The sequence below is a fragment of the Triturus cristatus genome, chromosome 1_1 (genome assembly GCF_964204655.1).
Source record: "Triturus cristatus chromosome 1_1, aTriCri1.1, whole genome shotgun sequence".
NCBI classification, from domain to species: Eukaryota; Metazoa; Chordata; class Amphibia; order Caudata; family Salamandridae; genus Triturus; species Triturus cristatus.
The window spans coordinates 1,291,039,757-1,291,065,868 of record NC_140579.1 but is presented as its reverse complement, the minus strand read 5'-3'; the positions used below and the strand labels follow the sequence as shown (position 1 = coordinate 1,291,065,868).

General features: G+C 45.2%; 1 protein-coding gene across 5 annotated transcripts in view; it reads left to right on the top strand.

Moving 5' to 3' along the window:
• Positions 1-26,112, top strand: part of LOC146871979 (ubiquitin carboxyl-terminal hydrolase 49-like) — a 507,658-nt gene that overhangs the window by 444,904 nt on the left and 36,642 nt on the right. For all 5 annotated transcript variants that reach the window (XM_085652728.1, XM_085652768.1, XM_085652756.1 and 2 more), the window contains 2 exons: positions 686-794; positions 1,339-1,544. In XM_085652728.1, the coding sequence (XP_085508854.1) occupies positions 686-794; positions 1,339-1,544 (315 nt within the window). The remainder of the gene's footprint in view (positions 1-685; positions 795-1,338; positions 1,545-26,112) is intronic.

The window sequence follows — 26,112 nt, the reverse complement described above, 5'->3', positions numbered from 1 at the left end:
TGCCCCCCCCTCCCCCCCCCCTCCCCCCTCCTTTCATTCCTGCACCTTGCCCCCGGCCTGCATCAGTCCTTATCTAATATTGCGGGCTTGAAGAGGTCTCGGCTCTAAAGTGTGTGGGACAATTGCAGCATGACTTTTTACATTCGTATTTTATTATTTGTTATATGAAGGGCTTATATTTTTTTAAAGAGGCTGGCGCCATTCTTAAAATAGGTTAACTGTTCACCCATTAGGCTGTCATGCAGTATGTTTATTTTAGGAATTACACAATCTGGTGGTATATTAGGGTGACCAGATTCTCAAAACAAACAAGCATTTACAATGCAACGGTCTCGGCATTGTTAAAGTTAGAGCTATTGACATTGCTCATAACAATGCCGTTTCTTTAAATGTTTTAAAAACAAAAACAAACAAAAATAATGTCATGAGCAATGCCAATAGCTCTAACTTTACCAATGCCGAGACCATTGCATTGTAAATGCTTGTTATATACTATGTAAATGGTTTCACAGTTCTGCTGTGAAGAGGTGACATAGGAACATATAATTGATTGAGAACAAGAGAGAAGGATATGTATGTGAAGAGACTGAAGCTATTGTGATGGATGAGACTTGAAGCTTAGTGTCAGAATAAGAAAAAATGTTTTGCACTGTATTGAAGCAAAGTGGTTTCCAACTCTTTCCAGGCAAACGGCGGAAATCCTCCCCCAAAACGCTGCTTCTTAGTGAAGCTAGGAAGCAGTTACTGATCTACAGACTACCTCAGGTCCTCCGGCTGCACCTTAAGAGATTTCGGTGAGCATCATGGGGAGTTGCAGACTGTAGACTATAATTGCTTGGGAGGGTGGATGAGGTGGAGGAGGAGCTAGGAGTATATCAGTGTGAAATTGGCAACCGTTCAAAGCTGGCATACAACGGTTTTCCTCTGGTTCCACCAGAAGTCTGTTTTTGGCCTAGTTCCATTATAGACCAAAAGTAGAATGCAGACCCAAAAAGTGTTGATGAAACCAAAACAAAGTTTTAAAATTATTTTCTAACATTTAAGGTATTCTCAGTTCTCCTTCTGTATGTATCATGTAAGACCCAGCTTTTCTACCAGAGATAGGTTTTTAGAGCAACATAATTCATATCCATTATAAGTCAAGTCATAATGCCTTTGATTTTTTTATTTTGGCAGTTATCGGGCACTATGGTTGATTGGGTATACGTTTCTGATGGTGTGTTTCAGTCACTCATGACACAGTTGGGGGGGTGCTCCATTTTGGTTGCTCCCTCCTCAATCACCTAGTTTTGAAATCATATTAATCCTAGCCCTTGTGAACTATGTTTATTGTTTTAGGTGGTCAGGACGTAATCACAGAGAGAAAATTGGGGTCCATGTCTTCTTTGATCAGGTGTTGAACATGCAACCTTATTGCTGTGGCGAAACCCCTGCTTCGCCTGACAAAGAGACATTTGTTTATGACCTCTCAGCTGTGGTGATGCATCATGGGAAAGGCTTCGGTTCAGGACACTACACTGCATACTGCTACAATACAGAGGGAGGTATGTGCCTCATTACCTGTCACAGACTGTTTCTAACCTGTTTGTTTACAGTGGATTCAATGGACAATTGTAGCCCTTTTTGTAACTTAGTTTGTGTTCATTGTCGACTCTCACCAATATGTATTCTAGTTATTTCAGGCTTTCAGAGAACCTAGGTAAGTTTTTGTCCACTGGTGCTCAAGATGCTAGGTGGGTTCATGTGCAGTGTCTCCCAATGATGCTTGACCAGCTCTTGTGTGCTGTCTCCTACAGAATCTAGGCAAGCTTCTGCCTGTAGATTTTTGCAGTCTGTGCAAAAAGGGATAAGTCTTCAAAAGAATTTTGGGTTAACTTTTTTTTTCCCTAGATGAGCAACAACAGCTTATGCCTTTGTTCGCAAAGAGAAGAAGACCGCATATATGTAATCATTATTCCATCGAAACAAGGTAGCTTATCGCTAACGTCACTCAGAGAAGCTTAGCCTCATTTTCATGTCAGCCATGCTATCACCCTTCCGACATTCTTTGCTCCGCCTCATCCCTATAAGGAGTTCCCATCGGTGGGACCCTAACAGAGCATTACATTAGCATCAGAAGAAATTACTTGTCTTTGTAAGTAACTTGCTCGATCTTTCTGGTAGATACTCTACCTAACTGCAGATTTATCACTGACCCTCCCGCCCCTTTTCTGTGAAGTGAACTCTTCTATCTTCAGAGGTCCCAGTCTAGAGATCTGCACATTGGTCGTACCAATTTACCGATTGGCTATGCGACTGAGGGTGCAGGCAGCCTAGGAAGCAACTCACATCCACGTACATGGTTGGAACTTATATTCAGCTGTGCTCAACACTCCCTGAGCAGATCGACCTCTGCATGGAGCTTCACGAAACCAACTTATGGCTCACAGGAGAACTGTCACCTGAGGATTATTCACAAGGTGAGCAATCTTCGTTAAGATGAAATATCCACCAGAAAGATTGTTTTGCAGTGTGAATCTTTTCTGTATTTACATGCTGTGCATTATCCCGCCATCTATTGGTTGGGTCCAGAATTTTTGTATTTCTTCTTTTTTAGGTCTCGGTCTGGTGAAAGCAGCGAATGCGCTGCTCTGCCATGCAGAGGCCTTTTGGAATAGATACGATTCCAGCGTGCATGCGGGGAGACAAACGAGACAGAAGATGTGCACGCGGGGATTGGATGCACATCTTCTGTCAGTCCCATGTGGGGCCGCGCTTGTTTTCTCTGCAGCTTGTTCAGGGCTTTTGTCGAGCGTCGCAGCTTCTATGACTTTTTTTATTTATTTAAGTGTCTATGCCCTGCACGCACACGAGGTGCCTCTGTGCAGATTGTTCGAACATTTAAATAGTGACGGGCCGTGCTTGTTTTCTCTGCAACTTGTTCAGGGCTTTTGTCGAGCGTCGCAGCTTCTGTGACTTTTTTTTTTAATTTAAGTGTCTATGCCCTGCACGCACACGAGGTGCCTCTGTGCAGATTCTTAGAACATTTTACTAGCGCCATCTGCATAAATCACTTACTTCTCTGTGCTTTAGCATCGGAGAGCAGTGATTACTAGATTGTGAGGTTATTTTAATGAAGCCTATTGGACAGCTGACTGGCCCCTTCTAGACTGTGACATCCACTTTATATAATTAAAGCGCTAGAAAAAGCCCTAAGCACACACAGTATTTGCATTAAGCTGTAGTTTACACGTGCCCAGTGCCCCTCGCACGTGCTCCTGTGGCATGGCGGCTCATCTCACCCACACATAAGGTTTCATTCATGTGGGCATCCATCCAGCTCATATATCTGTGCCCCATACTGTCTTGGCAGTTCCCTGCCCAAAAAGACCTAAACAGCAGGCGTGTTTGAGTGTGAAACGCCCGCTAGCCGTCTTCGGGGCTCTTCGGTAGCGTTCAGGATCCCGGCCTCTCCCATCGTGGGGACGTGATCCTCTGTAGCTAGGGCGCTCTTTAAGGTGCACCTCGCTGTGCACCGGCACATAGGGAGATCGCTACAAAAGGAAGAGGGTTTCACACAGAATTAAGTGTCTATGCCCTGCACGAGCACGAGGTGTCTCTGTGCAGATTCTTAGAACATTTAAATAGCGCCATCAGCATAAATCGCTTACTTCTCTGTGCTTTAGCATCAGAGAGCAGTAATTAAGATCGTGAGGTTATTTTAAAGAAGCCTATTAGACAGCTGAATGGCCCCCTCTAGACTGTGACATACATGCTATATAATTAAAGCGCTCGAAAAAGCCCTAAGCACACACAGTACGGGCAATTAAGCTGCAGTTTACACTTGCCCAGTGCCAGTTAACTTAAACGAGGGCGAGACCTGTTGCATTTTCAATGCTTGTTTTTTGTTGGTGGTGGACGTCGACATACCACCATTTGATGTCCTCCTGTGACGTCGATGTGCTTCCTCCAGAAGCTCCCACCTTTGGTCCCCATCTTCAGATTCTTTTTTTCTGCCATTGGGTCTGGATCGATACGGAAGGAGCTCCAGAAATTTGGAGAGAAGAATCGACAAAAAAAGGTGAAACTTACACAAAACAACGTTAGAACCCATTTTCGACGTACCGGACTATTTTCCGAGGAGCCGGAGTGTGCCGAAAAGTTCGGAACTTCGACGACACGGAGAATGTGCATGCAGGGGGCTCCCTGTGTGGGGTAATGGACAAGACACCTTTAAAATTCTGTAAGAATTGTCATCATAAATACGCTCAAAAAGATCAGCATCCGGTCTGCAACCTTTGCCTGCCACTGGATCACTGAAGTGAAGATTGCAACGCGTGCTCGGCCTTCACTCCAAAGACCTTGAGGGTAAGAGAGAGACAGAGAAGGGCCAACTACAACATGCAGGGCTAAGGTCCAGCACTGTCTTTTTCGAGATCTGGGCCTGTCCAGCGAAGAGGAGGACCACGTTGCCGAAAGCCCTGAAGTAGACGAGGACACAGACGTCCCAGTCTTAGAGGTCAAGAAGAAGACGTCGAAGGAGGTAAGAAAGCCGTCGACCTCGAATAGACAAGAGGAGACACGAAAACATTTCTCAAAGACATCGAAAGGAGCCTCGGCATTGAAACAGTCGACAACCCCAGCCGCATCCAAAGAGAAACAATCCATTGGATCCTTCGACAAGGACTCTGTGACGGCGAAAACTCTTGAAAAATCAAAGACGTCGGAAGATGGTCACGAAAAAGACGCCTCAACGTCGAAACGAGAGAGGTTGAAACAGCTTTCGGCGACATTGTCGACGTCGTTCTGCATGGAGAGAAAGGTTGAGGGTCTTGACGCCGAAAGACATGTCGGAGATCGAGAAAAAGAAAAAAGGCTTGAGGCTGAAATGGCGAATATTTTGCAACGAAGAAAGAATTGGACGACAGCTCAAGCAATTCAAGATACCACCAAAACCATCAACTGAAGTGGAGAAACCGGTCGAGGAATTGCAGACGCCGAAACCCCCCCGAACTGCTCAACGAAGAAGAAGAGGAATTCTTCTTTGATGAAGGAGGCGATGAGGCACTTACTTATGTGGGTTCAGCGATTTCGGAGGCTCGAGACCTACAATGGCAGGATCTCAATGCCGATTCACCAGAAGAAGCGGTAGACACATATCCTTCGAGGCCTTCACCACCAGATGACATTGGGATGTACAACCAAGTCATAAAAAGGGCAGCAGACACATATGGAGTGTAACTAAAGGAAGAAAAGCCACAATCATGTTTTCTACTAGAGACTTTACTGCCTACACAATCAAGGAGCCAGTTTCTACCCATGCCACCAAGTGTATTGGATCAAGGGAAGGAGGCATTTAAAGAGCCTGCCACTTGCAAACCAGTTACAATAAGAGGTGAGAAAAAATACAAGCATTTCTCAAAGGACCCATGGTACATTAAGGGTTCAGTGCCAGCTGACTCAATCATTACATCTACAGCCAGGAAAAGGGCCAATGTACTAACAAATGTTGGACCACCGCCAGACAAGGAGAGCAAGATAATGGACTTTATGGGCAGAAAGGTCGAAAGGAGTGCACAATTCAGTAGCGCATTGCAAACTCAAATGCATTGATAAACAGGCACACATATCAGCATTGAGAAGAAGTAGGAGAACTACTAAAGCACCTGCCTGAACAGTTCCAAAGAAGGGCAAACCACTTAGTGGAAGAGGGAAAGAACATGGCAAACATGTTTAAATCAGCCCTAGATGCCGCAGACACATCTAGCAGACAGATGATGATCAGCATTACCGAAAGAAGACCTGCATGGCTTAGAATATCAGGTTTCAAGCCAGAGGTGCAGAATAACATCCTAAACTCATCGTTCAATGGGGAACAGCATCGTAGATGAGACGCTGAACCAACTGAAAAAAGACAATGAAACAGCTTGGTCTATGGGTGCACTACAATTTTGGGGCATGCGTAGAGGCACATCCTCAAGGAGACAGCAGGCAGAGGTAACCGTCAACCCACAGCCTCACACCAAACGTACCAGCAAACTTACCAAGGGGTAAGCCAGGGCCAGCAACAAGGTCAGCAACAAAATTGGCGGTTCCAACAGGGAAGACAATCGTTTCGAGGACGCCCTCGGGGAAGAGGGCAAACACAACAAGGAGGACCGCACACCACAGCAAAGTGATTGCATTCAAAAAGTGGTCCGCTTAACAAAAACATCAATGAGTGGACACCCAAACACACTGTCAGAAAAAAGAAATTATCCTTTAAACAAACAGTTCCTCCAACATACTACACCAGTAGGAAGCAGGTTAAAGTACTTCCTCCACAAATGGAGAGGTATCACTTGACACAAATGGATATTAAACATAATACGGTACGATTACTGCATAGAACTGACTAGGCAACCTCCAAACAAAAAAACAAACAAAAAGAAACATTCATGAAAAATAATTATCCCAATTACTCCAGGAGGTGCAAGAACTTCAATCCAAGGAGGCCATAGAAGACGTACCTCAAAGGGAAAGGAACTACGGCATTTAATCAACGTACTTCCTAATTCCAAAAGTAGACGGAACATTGCATCCAGTACTAGACCTAAGGCTTCTCAACAAATTCATAAAAGCACAAAGATTCAAAATGACAACGTTGCAAGAGGATATACCTCAATTGCAAAACGGAGACTATATGGCAACCATAGACTTAAAGGATGCATACTTGCACATTCCTTTTTTTTTTATTCATACCCAAATAACGTCATATACAAGAATTCATATCAATAGATGATTAAAAAAAAATACAATTCTGCTAAGGTTGTGCAAAAATACAAATAGATCACTTAGGGAAAAAAAAGAGCGCCAAAGTAATAGCAATTGCTAAAATATGGTATATGCAGTTTGGAGCTAAAAAGTTGAAACCAGACCAAAAAGCATTGCAGTTCCTTCTTATTGTAGAAAAAACCCTTACAACCTATTTCTAGGGTTATGTAAAAGTGAAAATAGATCACTTAGAATAAATATCAATGAATCATAGATAATTGTAACAATTCTACTAGGGTTGTGCAAAAATACAGATAGATTACTTAGAAAGACAAACGCCACAAACAAGCTAATCCAAAATGAGAGCAGTTACTAAAATATAGCATATGCAGTTTGGAACTACAAAGATAAAACCAAGCTAAAGCAAACATTACAATTCATTCTTATTGGGAGTGAAACCTTTACAGCCACATTATTCCAGCCTCTCGGAAACCTATATATGGAGAAGCCTGCAATCACCACTCTTAATCCCCTACCCCCATTATTAAGGCCCCCTAGCTTCTCTGCTCCATTTTGAAACATGTGCCCAGATTTTTTTTCCCACAGATTCTGGCCTGCCTGCCCCTACATGCATACCAAGCCGTCTCTGGATTATATATTCCAAGAAGTCTAGCTAGCCACATCTGAAAGGTCTACGTCCTTCCATCTGGCGGCTAGCATTATCCTAAAGATTGCTGTTCCCACAAATATACAATATTCCTGTGCGGTATCAAGCTCCAATGAGCTATCATATCCCAGGAGCAGCAGGGTAGGGGTTAGTTTAAGTCTAAGTCCAAACATGCTTTCCCAGAAGCTAAGTAACCCATTCTTTGAAAGGGACAATTTACCACACTCATAAAACATGTGAGTCAATGTGGCTGGTCCGACCCCCACATCTAGCATAACTATCATCTGCTCTTTTTCCCCAATCGAATAATTTAGCAGGTGTAGAATACAAATTAAATACAGTTTTTTACAATTGAGCCTTTAAACTGGTAGATAAAAGTATTTTCGCAGTTAATGATAGTATCATATAAATATCCACATCCGGGTTGTTCAGCTTCCTTGCCCAGCCTGTCTTGGTCTTTTCTAAGTCATCTGGTAGTTCATCTATCAGCAGGCTATAAATATTCCTGATTTTGCTAGTCTTCCTAGTAATTACTTCTAACATTGGTATCCTGACCAGATTTACCGCCGGTCTACATGTGGTGATGATGTTCCTAACCTGCACATATTTAAAATAATGTTTTTTTGGAATCCCGAATTCCTGATGCATCCTGGAAAAGTGGAAGACTTGCTTTTCCACATAGAGATCTCCAATTGTAACCACACCTAATTCTTCCCATTGCCTTCCTGTAGCATCGTAAGAGAAGGGTGGGAAGGGCGAGGATCGCCACAGAAGATTATATCGACAAATCTTAGGTATCGTCATATATTTTTACACTCTTTTCCATATCCTCCACGCACCATATACAACCTTGAAGAGAACCTTTTTATAATAACTCTGCTCCATGTGTCTCAACAGCAGCCCGGGGTCCTCCTTCCCTATGGGGAGCTCATATACTGTTGGTATTCTAGCCACACTTTCAACCTCCCTGTCCCTATCTGCCACAAACAGGGAGGTAATCTAATGAAGAGCCGCCCAATAATATAATGTAATATTAGTAATTGAAAGTCCCCCTCTATCCTGTGGGAGAGTTAAATATTTAAGTGACCTTCTCACTTTCCCATATTGCCAAATAAAGTTAGAAAAGCCTCCAAAGTCTTCAATATCTATTTGTCTACCGATAGCGGGATTGAACAGAATAGATATAAGATTTTGGGCAACACTCATTTAAAAAAAAAATCCCTTTCCCAATTATAGATAAATGCAACCCATTAACTCTTTTTAGATCCGCAGATATAGTCAAAATTAATTTTCACAATTTCGTCTGCCTTTTGACTAATACGGACCCCGAGGTAAACTGCAGATTAAGCTCGTCGAGAGTCACTGAAAACGATATTCTCTGTGCAAATAACAACTGTCTTCCCTTTATTAAATGCGTAGCCTGATACATGCCAGTATCCCTCAGCGATACGGACAATCCCCCTATTTGCCTCTGTTGAGTCAGTAGTTAACACTGCAACATTGTCGGCTTACGCTAGTACCTTGGTCTTGTATCCCCTGCTTATCACTGGTTTAATCTCCTGGCACTGCAACAGCTTTACCACTTTAGCTTTATATACAGAGCCAGTAAAATGGGTGAGCAGTGACGTCCTGGTCTAGTTCCCCTAGGTATCATTATATTTCCTGATTCTCTTCCCATCAACTGTAGTCGGGCTCTTGGGTCGGAATACATAGCTTTAATCGCCTTTATGAGTTGTGGTCCAAAGCCTTTTAACTCCAGTATCTCCCACAAGAATCTCCAGGATACCCGGTCAAATGCCTTCACGGCATCGAGGAGGATCATAGCCATCTGACCCCCTGTCCCAGCCATGATGTTAAATAGCGATATAGCGCTCTGGATATGATCTGTTGTTTCTTTTCCTGGGATAAACCCATGCTGCCAGGGGGAGACCAGAAGTCCTATAACCCTCCCTATCCGAGTGGCCAATATCTTCGAGTAGATTTTAGTATCCAAGTTAATTATGGATATCGGCCTATATGAGGCTGGATTATCTGTCAGTTTTCCTTTCTTTGGAAAGATAATGATGTCCGTTTCTTTCCAAGATTCTGGAGGCCACCCGCTATATTGTATACCCTTAAAAAGGTCAATTAGAAGAGGGGCTATCTGGGTTTGCATAATCCTATATACTTTCAGGGGGATCTTAACTGGGCCAGCAGCCTTCCCTGATGCCAATTCTTGCTGTGCTCCCAGGATCTCCCCTAGTTAAATGTCCTTTTCTAGATTGTCCTTAGCTAAGCTATTCAGCACCTCACAAAGGTCTGCATTGGTTGATATTCGGGATATATCCTGTAGTGTTCCAGCTGTACCCGTGTCGTCCTGGTACAGCTGTTAATAATAATTCTGAAACACCCTTATTATATCATCAATGTCCGTATACGTCTGGCCATCCTTCATAATTGAGGATATTAAATTACGAGCTGTTTTCTTGCTGGTTTGTAGGCTAGTCTTCTCACAAGTTCCCCATTTTCGTGAGAATTATTTAGCTGGGACTGAAACTCTTCTGCTGATTTCTGCGTAAGCCAGCTATTTATTTCTGCCTTAAGGGCGATTATTTGATGTCTCGTTTGAGCCACCTCTCGACCCTGCGCTATTAATAAAACATGTTCTTCTGCTTCCGCTAGATTTCGCATCAATTGTTCGTTCTTTGCCTCCCGCTGTTTCCTTACCCTGGCAACGAAGCCAATCGTTGTGCCCCTAAGACCAGCCTTAAAAGAATCCCACACAACTCTCCTGCCGGCGCTATATCTATTTATATAAAAAAGTCTTGGGACCATTACTTGATGTATTCAATATAGACTTCATTTACAAGCAGCTTTCTATCAAAGGTCCATTTATTTAGAGTTCTTTTGAATCTTTTGACTTCGATTTCCAAAATGAATGGGTTGTGATCAGAGACCACCTTAGGGAATTTCTTAATGCCTACTCCATTAAGTATATTCCTTGTGCTTAGGAAATAATCAATCCTGACATATTTCCTATGGGGGCAAGAATAATACATATACCCATAGTGGGGTTCTTAATAGCCCAGATATCGACCAAGCCATGGCTGCTTATAGGAGATGATAGAGCCCTATATACTTTTGGCTTATGGCCTTGGTACACTCCTTGATTTAGTTGCCATTGGCAAGGATTCAGGGAGATATTACAATTTCCACACAATTAATGGACACGGCCATGCCGCAAGTTCCAGCTCAAGATCTTCAAAGTTTTTTGGATAATCTTGGTTTGAACCATATACCGCACACACTGTAAGCCCTACTCCTAGCTCTACCATTGCCCACCTTCCCAGTGCATCTGCGGCCTTACATTTAGCCTGTCCTAAGGCAATCTTTGCTAAGATTGCCACCCCTCAAATATTTGAACTCTGAAACGTACAGACCAGCATATTATAGACCCCAATGCCCAGCAAACCCTTCTTCTCCCATGGGATGTGGGTCTTCTGCAGACACATTATATCAAAGGCATTAGTCCTCACAAACTCTGCCAAACTTTGACCTTTTCCCTCTATTATTCAGTCCACCCACATTCAATTAGCGGATAGTTAACCTCCCCATCTGATCTTACTACCGTGCTCGCCTGGAATACCTCTGCTCGTTTCTTTTCCCCTCCATACATGAAGTTATCCTTCTATAAACACATTTCTTTCTCGTCTCTGGTTATGTTTTTTCTTTAGTTTTCCACCCCCTTCCTCCCCTGCAAACACCCTTACTGGCTGCTTTTGTACGAAGGGGACCCGATAGGCGCGTTGCACCTCTTGGGCCCAATTCCATTCCGTTAACTCCGGGAACGCATCTCTTAGCAATTCCACGATGTACGAGCGGACATCTGCCCCCTCGGGAACCCCGAACACCCGCTGCTGTTGCGCCTCTGGTGGTTTTCGTGCTCCTCCAGCTTCCATTGTATGTTGATTAGCTGGAACTCATTGGATTTAGCTAGTGCTTGGGTAGTTGTAAGGTCGGACTCTGTGGTAACAATCCTTGACTCAAGATCAGCTCCCCGATGATGCTGCAAGTTTTGGTCACCTTCCTGACCACCTCCTGCACCTTTCTCATAGCTGATTGGGCCTTGCGGCCATCCTGGCACGTCTCATCCCGATGCATTGATATGGCCTGAAAGATGGCTTTCAACGTTGGAGGGGTTGGTACATTTAAATCCGAAACTGGTTGTCCACTAGACGAGGGTCTGGAAAGTTGATTTGTAGTAGTATAATCCCAGGTAAGGTTTCTATCTCCCGGTTTTCTTCTCTTCTGCACAGATTTGGCCCTGGCCCCACCAGTCCCATCTATATTGCTATTGCTAATATCGGTAGAGGTACCGGAGCCATCCTCTGACCATTCACCCCCATCTGACACAGAGAAGAAATAATCACTTGGCTCCTTATCCAAATCCTTATCCAAGTCTGACCTGTCGGGCATGTCAAGCCCCTGAGGTCCCCCTGCCAGGGTTAAACAAACTGGACGTGTTGAGCCTTCCTGCCTGTAATCTGGCAATGTTTGAGGTGGGGTAGCTAAAGCGGCCTGGGGAAAAACACCATCATCCCCTCCCAAGTTTGCCCCCAGTAGACTTACTTCCCGGTTGTCTGGGCCTGGTAAGACCGTGCTGCCTTGCCCCCCTCCCTGTGAGCTGTCAGCGAGGGAGGGGGGGGGGGGGGGGGTTATCCCCTCCTGGCCTACCTTTCTTCTCTGCTGAATTAACGTCCTGACGGCTCTGCCCATCGCTGGAGAGCCGTCTGCCTCTCAAGCTGTTTCCACTCCTTAGATTATGTTGCACCAGACTTTATCAACAGTCAGTCTGAGTCTTCTTTGCTGCTGGGCCTCTCAGAAACTCAACCACCATAGGGCCGGCCGGATGCTGTTTCCCCGCGGCCCGCTGCTTTCTCTCTTCTCCAGGTCTTGCTCCAGGACTTGCTCGCATTGCTCTGCTGGTTGACCTCGGCGCTCCTGCCGAGGCGTCTGCACGGGTGATGCAGCCATGGCATCGACCCTCCTCTCTCTCATCTCCAGCTGGTCCTTGAGCGTGGGGCGAGTAGTCCTCCACTTGACCACTCCACCTGTTGGCTTTGGCCCCATACCGTCTGCTGGCACAGGACCCAATGCGTCCAAAAGGTAAGAGTCGCCAGGAAGCCGCTCCGGCACCACTCTAATCAGCCTGTCAATGTGTCGCAAGACCGCCAGTCCAATTACTTTACCAATTAGGTGCACGTAGCTCCCTAAAGCTCTCGGGGGGAGGGGGGGCCATATGTCGCTTCCCTTTGTAAATCGAGGGTCATCTCCACACATTCTTCACTTTTGCATATAGATATTGTTAAGGCTCTTTAGCTGTATGTGCGCTGCTACGGTCTCAGTCTCATACTTGCACATTCCAATGAACAGAAAACACAATCTAAAGGTTTGTGGTCAACAAAACACACTACCAATTCAAAGCGTTAGCATCCGGCCTAAAATCAGCATGAAGAGTTCTGACAAAATGCCTAGCGGCAGTAACCGCTCATCTAAGAAGGCAGGGGATTCATGTATACCCGTACCTAGACGACTAGTTGATAAGAGAAAGCTCAGACAGTCTCTGCAAACAGCATATACAACAAGTGATAGAGACACTGGTTCAACTAGGATTTTCAATTCAAAAGGACAACTTGTCCCCCGAGCCAGAACAACAGAAGGTGTTCTTAGGAGCACAGATCAACACTATAGTAGGGAAGGTGTTCCGAAGCGAGAAAAGAGCATTGGCACTGCTGCAACAGACACAGCTGTACCACAATGGGCAAGATCTGACAGTGAGGAAAATTCTAGGAATGATGGCTTCATGCATTCATTTAGTCCCGAACATTTGCTTACACATGAGACCGTTCCAGGAATGGCTTCAAGAACAATGGTCACAAGCAACAGGGAGTTGGGAGGATCTAGTGGTTGTCACGCAAACAGTTCATCAGGAGATGGCATGGTGGATCAAAATGAACATAGCACAGGGAAGACTTTTCACACAACCAACTCCAACAGTGACCATTACAACAGATGGTTCCCAAATTTGATGGGGGGGCACATATGAACAGCCTAAAGGTAAGAGGATTGCGGACACAGGAGGATGCGATAAAACGCATCAATTTCCTGGAGCTAATGACCCTAGCCTTAAAAGCCTTTGAGAAAGAGCTTTACGGAAAGAAAGTGTTAATACAAATAGACAACACAACCACCATGTTTTACATAAACAAGCAAGGAGGAACACAATCTTTAGCACTATCAACGCTAGCTCAAAAACTATGGTAATGGGTAATCCCAAGGAGCATAGACATAATTGCAGTACACTTGCCAGGGAAGGACAATGTAGAGGCAGACAGATTGAGCAGGCATTATTCAGCATCCCACGAATGGGAACTAAATCAGTCAGAACTACACAAAATGTTCAGGAAATGGGAGACTCCGCAAATCGACTTAAATGCAACACACCACAATGCAAAATGCCTACACTTTGCATCCAGGCAACCTTGCAAGCAGTCCTTAGGGAATGCGCTATGGATAGATTGGTCAGGGATATTTGCTTACGCTTTTCCCCCGATACCACTTCTCCACAAAGTGATCAACAAATGCAAGATCAGCCACATGACAATGATTCTCATTGCACCACAGTGGGCCAGACAAACATGGTTCTCAGAGATAATGGAGAGAACACAGGGAACAGTGCACAAGCTTCCAAAAAGAAAGGACCTATTAATAATGCAAAACGGAAGGGTACTTCACCCAGGACCCAAGAGCCTAAGCCTAACTTCATGGCTCCTGAAGACTTTGAATTTGAACACCTCAAACTACCAGAAAGCACAATGACAGTACTAAAGAAGCAAGAAAACCTACAACAAGAAACTGTTACACAGCAAAATGAAAGAGATACTCCCAATGGTGCCTGAAAGAAAACCTCTCGAAAAAGATCACAAGGAAGAACACAGTTCTAAAATACCTGACACATTTACTACAAAGTAACCTAAGCTACACTTCATTATAGGTACACTTATCTGCAGTTGTAGCCTATACAAGAGGAGAAACGGGGAAAAGTTTTTTCACGTCCCACCTGGCTAAAAGGTTCCTAGAAGGAGCAAAAAGGATAGCACCACCAAAAAGGGTACCAGCACCCATATGGAACTAAAATATAGTACTGGCTCAGCTGATGAAGGCACCTTTCGAACCACTGCACAAAGCAACACCACAAATACTCACGCTAAAGACAGCATTTCTAGTAGCAATTACATTTGTACGACGAGTTAGTGAATTACAAGCACTAACACTACAGGAACCTTACTTCCAAATACATAATGACAGGATTGTCATGAGAACAGATCCACACTTTATGCCAAAGGTGGTATCAAAATTCCACATAAACCAAACTATACAGATTCCAAGTTTCTTCCAGAATCCAAAAACACATGCTGAGAAATATTTACACACTCTTGACGATAGAAGGGCAATCATGTATTACATTGAAAGGACAAGAGAATACAGGAAGACAAAGCAATTATTTGTATCTTTTGCTAACAGCTTCCTAGGATGACCTGTTACCAAGAACACCATTGCAAGATGGATTGCTCAAGTCATACAGTTATGCCACAAACAAGCAGGACAGACTTTACAAGGAGCACCAGGGGTTCACTCAACAAGGAAGAAAGGAGCAACAGTCTCATTTCTAGCAAATACTCAAATTCAAGACATTTGCTTGGCTGTAACATGGTCTTCAGTGCACACGTTCACAAAACATGATTGTGTAGACATTCAGATGAATAAAGAAGCACAAGTAGGACAAAAGGTCTTAAAACATATATTTACAAATCAGCGCTCATCTTCCACCCAGCAACCACAAGACTAGCAAACCGCTACAAAATCTATGCACAGCATGTGAATCCCGAAAAGATTCACGCTGCAAAACATATAGTTTCTTACCTGTCGGTGTAGTTTTGCAGCTTGAAGAATTTTTCGGATTCACTTGCGAACCCACCCTCCTCCACCAGAAAGATGAGACAAGAGGAGGAAAGAAAAAAAAAAAGAATCTGAAGATGGCGACCAAAGGTGGGAGCTTCCGGAGGAAATAGTCGACATCACAGGAGGACACCGAATGGCTATTAGCCAACGCCCACCAACAACAAAACAAAAAAGAAGAGAAGAGAAGAGAATCCAGAAAATTCTTCAAGCTGCAAAACTACACCGACAGGTAAGAAACTATACAATACCAGTGGTAAGTGACTTATTCTGTGTTTTCTGAATTTCCTGAGGGTTTTCTCTCCATGGATACCTATTGATTGCCTTGTCTTTTTAAACGTACTCCAGTCTATGCGTTCAGTATAGCTTTACTATTTGTTACCACCTCACTTGATAGAGTGAGGGACACACTACACCTTTATCTCCTTTAGTCAGGATAAGGTATTGGTAAGCCAAGTATTATTTTGTATTTTATTTTTTAACTAAAAGGGAGCTCTTAAGTAAATTTGTCTCTATGATAATGTTTGTTTGCTGACATTTTTTCTTCCACTTACTTTAAAACCTTAGGGATCCTCGTGATAAATCACCTTTAATAGTTCTACCTTGGACAATAATGGGTCTTGCTTCTCTATTTTGTTGGGCAGCAAAAAAAGACTACAGATAGAAACAGAAAATACCTAATGTGTTATGGTAGATTATGCTTTAAAAAGTATCCACTTCAAATTGGCACAATTATATTTTTTTTAAAGGGTAGCTAATTAAACCTTGAATGTAATTCTAAGGAAGTTGCAGTTTTTAAAACCTTTGTAACCCTGCTTTTTTTTAGTTCAAATCATACTGTTGATCTTTTCCTTCAAACCTAGGTACAGTTACAACTGAAATCTCATTTTAACATCCTTTTTCCCCTTCCACCTTTTTGTGCCCATTATCTTATCTAAACAAACCAGTCATTCAAAATTGTTCATCCCTTCATGAGAGAAAGTACAGTGCTCTTCACAACTTGTGTTATATGCTTTGAGCCAATGCAGCTACACTAATTTAGTCGCAATTCCTCTCTATATTTTTAGCTATGCAGCAATAAAGTAACCAAGTACATGAACAAATTAATTTTAGACTTGTTGGACATAACAAATCCCTGTTTTCAAGGTTTTCAACACATCAATCCCTGTACTACTCTGGATTGTTTCACTCACTTTAATAGCTGAAGAATAGAGTTCAGGCACCTGTATTTGCTATACATTGGTTTACCACATCACAGTAGTCTGCAAATTCTGTTGGTCCAACATTGTTACTATTGAGATATTAGCCAACAGCAGCCATATAACCGTAATCATCTGACCAGTCCTTGGACACCTTCTATGAGTTCAGTAAATTTCTACCACAGCTATAGATTTTCCAACACGGTCTTCTACTAACTGACATCCCTGGCAATCTGTTCTAGTTTGACCACATTCCCTCCCGTGTGCATCACTTCTGTTCTTATCATTTGGTGTTAACTGAGTGCGAGCTGGGTACAGCACAAAAACAATTTTTACTGATATTGTTGTAGGGTAATTGCTAATTGATTGTTTCAGTCTCATGATCCTTTTCACAGCTTTTCTCTCTCTGCACTGGGTGGCTAGTCTGCTACCTGTGGCTGGGCTGAGCTAGTTAGATTACATGGCTGATATTAGTCCCTTAGTGAACCTAACTGGCTGAAGAGTGTTCTCAAATCGTGTTGGTTGTCTAATTGCTGCTTATAATTTTCTTAGCTGTTGGTGTCTACATTGTAAATACTTAATAATATGTTCCTCACAGAAGCCAAACCTTCCCCTACAACTAGCAGAGAAACAGATGGATATCATAACTATTACAGGTCAACTGTTCACACACACACCCTTCTAACCCTCCTTCCCTCAGAAGCCTAGAAGCTCACTTTAGCATTCCTATGGAAATAACTAGATTACCCATACACTTAAGTCCCAGGGAAAGGAAAAGATGTTAGTTTCATTCTCCACACTTGCATATCCTATGTCTCCAACACGGATTCTGTTTCAAGATTGATGTACTCTCTGCCGGCTTAGTTTAGACTGCCAAATGACACTCCATTGAAATCTGGTAGCTGCCCCCTATCCATGTGCCACCAACTGTTTTGATGTGTTCCTCATGCGCCATTCCCTTCGAATTCAGACCTGGGTTACTTTAAAATACAGAGCAGTATTAGTAAACCATCTCTCCTTTTTGATCTGGTGGATAAACAGTCTTTCTCCTCCCACCCCCCTCATTGTCTGATTAATCTCTTACAAACAGAATGTTCCCATTTTGGAGATCCTGTATGTCTCTTTTATGGATGCATGGATGGATTTCAATAGGGCCTGTAAAGAAAATGGGTGAATGTAGGAAAAGTTTAGTCTTAAAAACATTGATTCTTTACATACCTGATACTGTCAACATAGTCTATAGGTTCTCTCCTAAAATTATAGCTGAATTGAGGAAAATTGTTTATAGCTTGCCCAGATCATTAGGATTTCTAACCTCAGTTACTTTTTGTAGTAAGTTTTCCACCTAAAGAGACTCTTCTCCACACAATGTAAACCTTTTGACTTACTAAAGTTTATTTTGAACCCTGAGACTTAGGAGAAGGCCTGCAGTTCTTCAGATGGTTCCTGAAGCAGTGACAGGGCTGGTATCTGTCACTGCTTCAGGAACCATCTGAAGAACTGCAGGCCTTCTCCTAAGTCTCAGGGTTCAAAATAAACTTTAGTAAGTCAAAAGGTTTACATTGTGTGGAGACATGTATCTTTAGGTGGAAAACTTACTACAAAAAGTAACTGAGGAAGATGATGTCCCCTCCACCACCGTTCCTTGAATCAAGTTTGTGCCAAGGACCCATAAGTATGGCTGAACCATGACATCATAAACCATCTAAAAGACAACACACCGACCTGAAGCACCACCTCTCAGGGGGATGGAGTCCAGTCCAGGACACAAAACTCCTCTTTTGACCTAAGTGCCGCTCCAGCCTTTGGGCTCTGGTCAACACCGGTGGAAGACATCAGAGCTGAAATAGGACTCAGCCAATCACCTCAACTGCCACTGACCCCCACAACACCCTTCATAGCAAAGGGAGCTATTGTTGTCTGCACAGCATTCAGCACTGAAACCAGCGCTGGCCTCAAACAGCTAACAAAACGCCAGTACGAAAAACAGTATCGGAGGGGGGAGTTGGGGGGGGGGGGGGGGGGGGATTGAGACCGTCCTCCGCTGCCAGCTCTGATGGTTTCCAGAAACCAATCCTGGAGATACTGCAGGAAGAGATAGATGAAAGGTAATAGTGCATTTTTATCCACCTTAGATGGGGAAGATCACTTCCAGGGATCTGAAACCCTCTGATCCTCTACTGAGGCGGTTCTCTTTCGAGCACTGCTTCAGAGCCTTCTCCACAACTCAAAATGTTCAGGAATGTATCTAGCCGTCCTTCATCCGCTACTAGCTGTGTTGCTCCATCACCATGTGTGGATGCAATCCACTGGCTTTTCTGGAGACATGGAGGCATGCAGGCATCCATTATGGATATGCCTTTGATGGGTCCCTCTTATTTAGCAAAAAGGCTGATTCAGCCACCGAACGCTTAAAGGAAAGAAGAGCCAGGGCACGTTCCTTGGGCCTTTCCACCCCTGCCTGACAGTTTTCTGATCGGTGTTAACCCTTTCGAGGCGTGGGCGTACAGACAACGTCATGCACACCACCACTGCAACAGTCACTCCAGTTCTTTCGTAGTCTGGGACAGGGACCTAGCATGCATTGTGAAGAGCACCGGCAACATGGTTCTTCTCAGTCCCCTGCGGCATCAGCCCCCAAGCTGCTTTAGTTTGCCTTTATTGGCACATGACCACCATGTGGGAGGCAGGATCAGATATTTTCTCTCAGGTAGCAGCCCATCACATCTGGCAGATGAGTGTTTCAGATTGTCCAGCAGGGTTATGTCCTCTGCTCCATTCCAACCCACTACATCTTCCTCCTAGATCAGGATGTCTTTCTGAAGAGCACCTATGCATCTTGCTGGCTTTACTCCTCTTGCTTTCAATGCTTATGGTCCTCGACGTCCTTATTAGATATTTTTTTTCCACTGTCAGAGCTCCTATGCTCCGGTTCGACACAGTTGTTGGTCTTTTCTTTGATACCGTTGGTATTGTTTCTATTGCGGTATGCTCCCTGTCTCCCTAGTTATAAAATTGCTTTTTCCCTTCTTGCCGAAACAGCCATTTTTTTACTCTCCAGGGATACGCAATTTATGTAACATACTTTACCTTTGCAGATTTAGTGGGAGATGTATTTCACTGACCTATCGATCTGTCCGCTATCAAAATCATTACTGAATTGCGCTCATTTTCTTTTTCACCACTCCTGTTTTGGAATCAGGCGTGCCTGGTCATTGTTTTAAATGTGCTCAACTGGCTTCCATTTATGTGATACGTGGAGTGAAACGTTACTTCGTATAAATTGGCTATGGAGGAGGGAGCCTCATTTACTATGACGGTGAGGAGGGCAGTCGACATACTGGACCTTGGCCTGCCCTCAGTGGTAGTCAAGGTTAACGTCTTGACAGAGGTGCTTCAGGCAGGAACTACCTTCTCAGAACTGGTTCTCCCATTTAATGAAACCATTACAGACGTCCTGCTAGGATGTGGTCCAAGCCCTGCACAGGGGCTTCTGTGAACAGGACAATTGCCTGCCGCCATTCGCCCTGCCCCAGGGAATTCCAGTTTGCTCACCCAACACCCTACGCCAGAGAGCTTGGTGGCCCAAGCCTCCACTTCAAGTAAATCATGGCCCATTCCCTAACACCCCACCTGGATAGGCAATCCACAAGGTTGGACACCTTGGACAAGAAAATGTTTTCTTCCGCCAGCCTGGGGTCAGTGAACACTGTGTACCTTTTGGGCCGTTATTTCCATTCACTCTGGGATTCAAGCTATGGCAGACTGGAGAGACGGAGCTACATTTACGATTCAATGTGGGCTGGACATGACCGACTAGCTAGGCAGAGCGGTTTCTTTGTCAGTAGCCTTATGGCACCACCTCTGGCTGAGGCTGGCTGGCTTTTCAGGGGATGTCTAACCTCCGCTTATGACCATGACCTTTGATGGCTTCCATCTCTTCAGGGACAAGGCATACCCGGCGATAGTGCTTCAAGGATAGCAGAGCTACAGCCAGGTCATTGTGCCTTTCAATGACCCCTAAAAACCCAGCCTACTTTTTGTTCCATTCGTAGCCACAGAAGGGGGTTCCAGCCACGTCTTTACCCACCCAGTCACCATGGCACGCAAAGTTCCCCAGCCTCTGCACAGCTGAGGACGTGGTACCCACAAACCTCATGGGTCAGGCACCCAGAGGTCGGTCAAGTCAACTACCTCGTCTAGCAGCTGCAGCCTCCTAGCCTCTTTAGTTTCCCCTCTGGCCCTCATGGGCAACCAGTGGGAGGCAGGATATGCCAGCATCTGCACCAACTGCTGGATTCTCATGTGAGAGCAAACCCTCTGGGGGTTTGCTTTTTGGCCAATGCATAGCTGATTTGAATGCAGAGCACAATCCATCGGGGAATGGTCAGTTTCTACACATCCTTCCCTTTCTTGCTCCGACATAGCCCACGAAGAGTTGGTCATCCACCTGGAACATGTATGGTCAAGGTAGAACGACAACACTTTTTGGGTCCAATCGGTGGAGTCGCTCCTCTACTTTAGAGAGATGGGAAGGACTAGCTTTGTCTGAGAAAATGTTGAGGTACTGCGGCTTAGAAAGCCTGGAGCTCACTGAACCTCTGGGCAGATGTTATGGCCACTAGAAAGGCCTTCTTGATTGTAAGGAGCCAAAGGACAGCTGTGCAGCGGCTCGAAAAGAAAGGTAATTACTCAAGTTAGGTCCCACTGAGGCATGATGAAGGGTGAAGGTAGGAACATGTGTTTGAGACCTTTCTAAAACCTATGTTCGAGGCATATGAGCTGCAGATCACACACTGAGGATAAGATCGCCATCTGGTGTTTGGCTCGGATGATTGCAGGTTGTTGTTGTCTTCGGAAGAAGCCTTTGGTCACGAGATAGGTGACTCCTCCCCTGGACAACAGTGTGCATGGGCATCCACTCCATCGTCAGATTGTTTTTTTCTGCCATTGGGTTCGGATGAACTTTTTTCCGCTCCAGCAGAAAACTTCCAGCAATCGCAATAACTCTTCAATTTTCATTCCATCGACGTCGAAATCAACTCGGACCGGTTCCGGAAGCGGCTGATGGACAGGACACCTTTTAAAAAATGCCCCCAGTGTGGAGCGAAGTTCCCCCACAGTGATCACCACGAGGTTTGCAACCTCTGCCTGTCGCCGGAACACAACGAATCGAACTGTCCAGCTTGTGTCGCTTTCCGTTCCAAGAAGACCATCCGGGACCGAAGAGCTCGACGCCATATTATGGCCAGGCCAGCTCCAGAACCGGAGGACATCTTTGCTCAGGATGTTCCTGAATATGACACCGAAGATCTCGAGATCGTGTCCGAGGCCGACGATTCCGATGACCTCATCACTCCAGGGCAGCGTGTGAGTACCACCCCCCCTGCCCCTACCCCATCCAAAAAGACATTGGTCAAGACTCCGCCAGCTGGGCCCAGTCGCAACCGGAAATCCTCTTCAGAAGACCCGCCCTCGGGCCCGGCTCCGAAGACATCTAAGCCTGTAGGTGGCTCGGGCTCGAGCAAACCTCATGTTATTGTACCTATAATACCTTCGGCACCGAAAACTCCACTGTCGGCACCGAAACAGGCTTCAAGACCGAAATCTCCTTCGGCACCAAAACGTTCCTCGGCACCGAAGTCTCCACCGGCACCGAAACGTTCTTCGACACCGATGCCAAAAGATCCATCTGCACTGAAAAGTCCCTCGGCACCGAAGATTCCATCGGCACCGAAAAAACCTTCGGCACCGAAAACTCCGTCGGCACCGAAAAAAGTTCATAAAGACTCTGCCGATCTCGGAAAACCCAGATCGGACCCAAAACGGCCATCGCCACAACCACTTTCGGAGCCGGATGAACTTTTTCGCCCAGATCCTACTCAAAAGCGGATCTACATTAATCCCAAAACCGGACATGTGACTGCAGTCCCATACAAAAAACGGAAGCTGGACATCACATCACCTCCAGCTCCCATACGGAAGGAGGACTGTGCTACTTCACCGCTTCGTCCTTCCTCTCCTGTGTTACCTCCTGACCCATCCCCCCCCTCCTTCTCCTTTACCTTTACCATCTCCTTCTCATACACCACCTCCACAGGATGATGATGATGATTTAGGGGGAGGGGCGGACCCTGATTTCCTTAATGATCCTCTTGATCCAAACGACCCTTTTACATTCCCAGACACAGCACCAGTAGATGACTGGTCTTATCCAGTACCTGACATGCCTGACCCCACTACCTACCCTTCCAAGCCCTCCCCTCCTGATGACCATTTGGGGTTTGGCCAACTTATAAATAGGGCAGCAACATTCCATGGCGTCACAATGCACACAGACGCCCTTGAAGAGGACTTTCTCCTTGATACTTTTGAGCAGTCACAGAAAACTGTTCACATACTGCCCATGATTAAAGGGGTTATAAAGCATGCCACTGAAGTCTTTAAGGACCCTGTTAGAGCTAGGGTTCTCAACCCCCGCATTGAAAAAAAAATACAGACCAGCCCCGCAGGACCCCGCATACATTAAAGCTCAGCTCCCTTTAGACTCCTTGGTCGTGTCAAATGCCAGGAAGCGTGTTACCTCACAGACGACTGGAGAAACGCCTCCCCCGGACAAGGAGTCTAAGCTTTTAGAGGCCTCAGGCAAACGAGTCGCCGCACAGGCGGCAAACCACTGGCGTATTGCCAATACCCAAGCCCTGTTAGCCCGGTATGATAGAGCGCATTATGACCAACTTGAGGACCTTATGCAACATCTGCCTGAGCCATTTAAATCCCAGGCTAATGACCTCATTCAAGAAGGCAAATTAATATCTAATGCCTCCATTAAATGCGCCTTGGATGCAGCAGACACTGATACAAGCGTCTTACTCAGACGACATGCCTAGCTCCGTATTTCCGGTTTCAAACCGGAGGTACAAACCACAATTCTAGCTCAACCTTTTAACCAAGAGCAGCTATTTGGCCCTGCAGTGGACACTGCATTAGAAAAAATGAAGAAAGATAATGAGACTGCCAAATCTATGGGAGCACTGCAGTCTCCTCAAACCCGGGGTTCCTTTCGTCGCTCCTTTTATAGAGGAGCCTCCAAAAATCTGGGAACAGAGACCACGTCCACCTTTAAAAATTCTGGACAAACATCCCCTAACAGAGGATATTGTCGAGGGTGTTATAGGGGAAATAACACCTAAGGTCGAGGGCGGGACAACACCACTACCCGCACCTCCCCAGCCACTAAACAGTGACTTGCCACCACTCCCCCCAGACCATTCCACTCCGGTCGGGGGCGGCTCCAACAGTTCCTACCTGTCTGGACTTCCATCACCACAGACAGGTGGGTAAGACAAATTATCCAGTCTGGCTACTGCCTCGAACTGATACAATCCCCCCCAAACATACCACCCAAACACCGTCCAATGTCCTCACATCATCTCTCTCTCCTCAAACAAGAAATTCAATCCTTGTTACAAAAACATGCAATAGAACCAGTCCCTCTTCAACATCGGGGAACAGGAGTATATTCCCTATACTTCCTCATTCCCAAACAGGACAAAACGTTAAGGCCCATACTGGATCTCAGACTACTAAACCAGTATATACAATCAGATCATTTTCATATGACCACCCTCCAACAAGTCCTCCCACTATTACAACAGGGAGACTTCCTCGCCACATTGGACCTCAAGGACGCATACTTTCACATCCCTATGCATCCCGCTCACAGAAAATATCTACGATTTGTGGTAGACGGGCAACACTATCAGTTTACAGTTCTCCCATTCGGAGTAACAACAGCACCCAGGGTGTTCACCAAGTGCTTAGCAGTCGTGGCAGTGCACCTCAGAAGACAACAGATCCATGTCTTCCCCTATCTGGACGATTGGCTCATAAAAGCCAATACTCACCAAAAATGCGTTCTCCACACTCATCGCACTATTCAAACCCTCCACAACTTGGGATTCACTATCAACTACCCCAAATCCCATCTGCAGCCCTCCCACGTACACCAGTATCTAGGAGCAACCATAGATACATCCAAAGCCATGGCTTATCCCAGCACTGCCAGGATAACCAGTATACAAAATCTCATCTCTCAATTTCAAACTCATCAATCTCTTCCAGCAAGAGTGTTCATGCAGCTATTAGGCATGATGGCGTCATGCATCTCCATAGTCCCACACGCACGACTTCAAATGCGTCCCTTACAGGAATGTCTAGCACAACAGTGGAACCAAGCTCACGGACAACTTACCGATCTGGTGTTGGTGGACAGTCGCTCACTTCGCTCACTGAAATGGTGGAACACCATCAACCTGTCCAAAGGGCGGCCGTTCTTAGAGCCTCTTCCACAAGTTGTGCTGACTACCGACGCATCTCTCACGGGGTGGGGAGTCCACCTCCTTCAACATACCACTCAGGGCAGATGGACCAGTCAACAGAAACTGCTCCACATCAATCACCTAGAACTTTTAGCGGTGTTCCTGGCACTAAAATCCTTTCAGGTACACCTAAAGAACAAAACTGTCCTCATACGCACAGACAACATGACGATAATATATTACATACAAAAGCAGGGGGGGACACATTCTCTCCAACTGTCCCAACTGGCACAGCAAATCTGGAGATGGGCAATTCCCCAAAACATCTACCTGCTAGCAGAACACCTCCCAGGGGTTCAGAACCAGGTGGCCGACCTCCTAAGTCGCCACACACAGCAAATACACGAATGGGAATTACACCCCAAAGTCCTACTCCCATTCTTCCAAAAATGGGGACAACCAGACATAGACCTGTTCGCCACAAAAGAAAACGCAAAATGCCCAACCTTTGCCGCCAGGTTTCCACACCCACAGTCAAAGGGCAATGCAATATGGATGAACTGGTCAGGCAGATTTGCGTACGCTTTTCCGCCTCTCCCACTCATTCCATTTGTGGTACGCAAACTGAAACAACAGTCGCTAACACTCATCCTAGTAGCTCCCACTTGGGCACGTCAACCCTGGTTCACCACACTTCTGGAACTATCTCTAGTTCCACATCAAAAATTGCGTCTCTCCCCGGCTCTATTAACCCAGAACCATGGAGAAATCAGACACCCAAACCCTCAAACACTGAACCTGGCAATCTGGCTCCTGAAGTCTTAGAGTTCGGGTACCTCAACCTCCCTCCAGACTGTATGAATATCATAAAGGAAGCCAGACGACCTACTACTAGAGCATGTTATGCCGCAAAATGGAAACGATTTGCCATTTACTGCGCCAATAATGACATACATCCATTGGATGCTTCCATCCAAAACATAATTTGCTATCTACTACACTTGCAAAGATGCAATCTAGCGTATTCCTCTATACGTTTACACCTAGTGGCCTTGGCAGCCTACTTGCAAAATAGGCAACACCTGTCCCTCTTTAAGGTACCAGCCATCAAAGCGTTTATGGAAGGTCTTAAAAGAATTCTTCCTCCAAGATTACCACCTTCCCCAGTGTGGAATCTCAATATTGTTCTAACAAG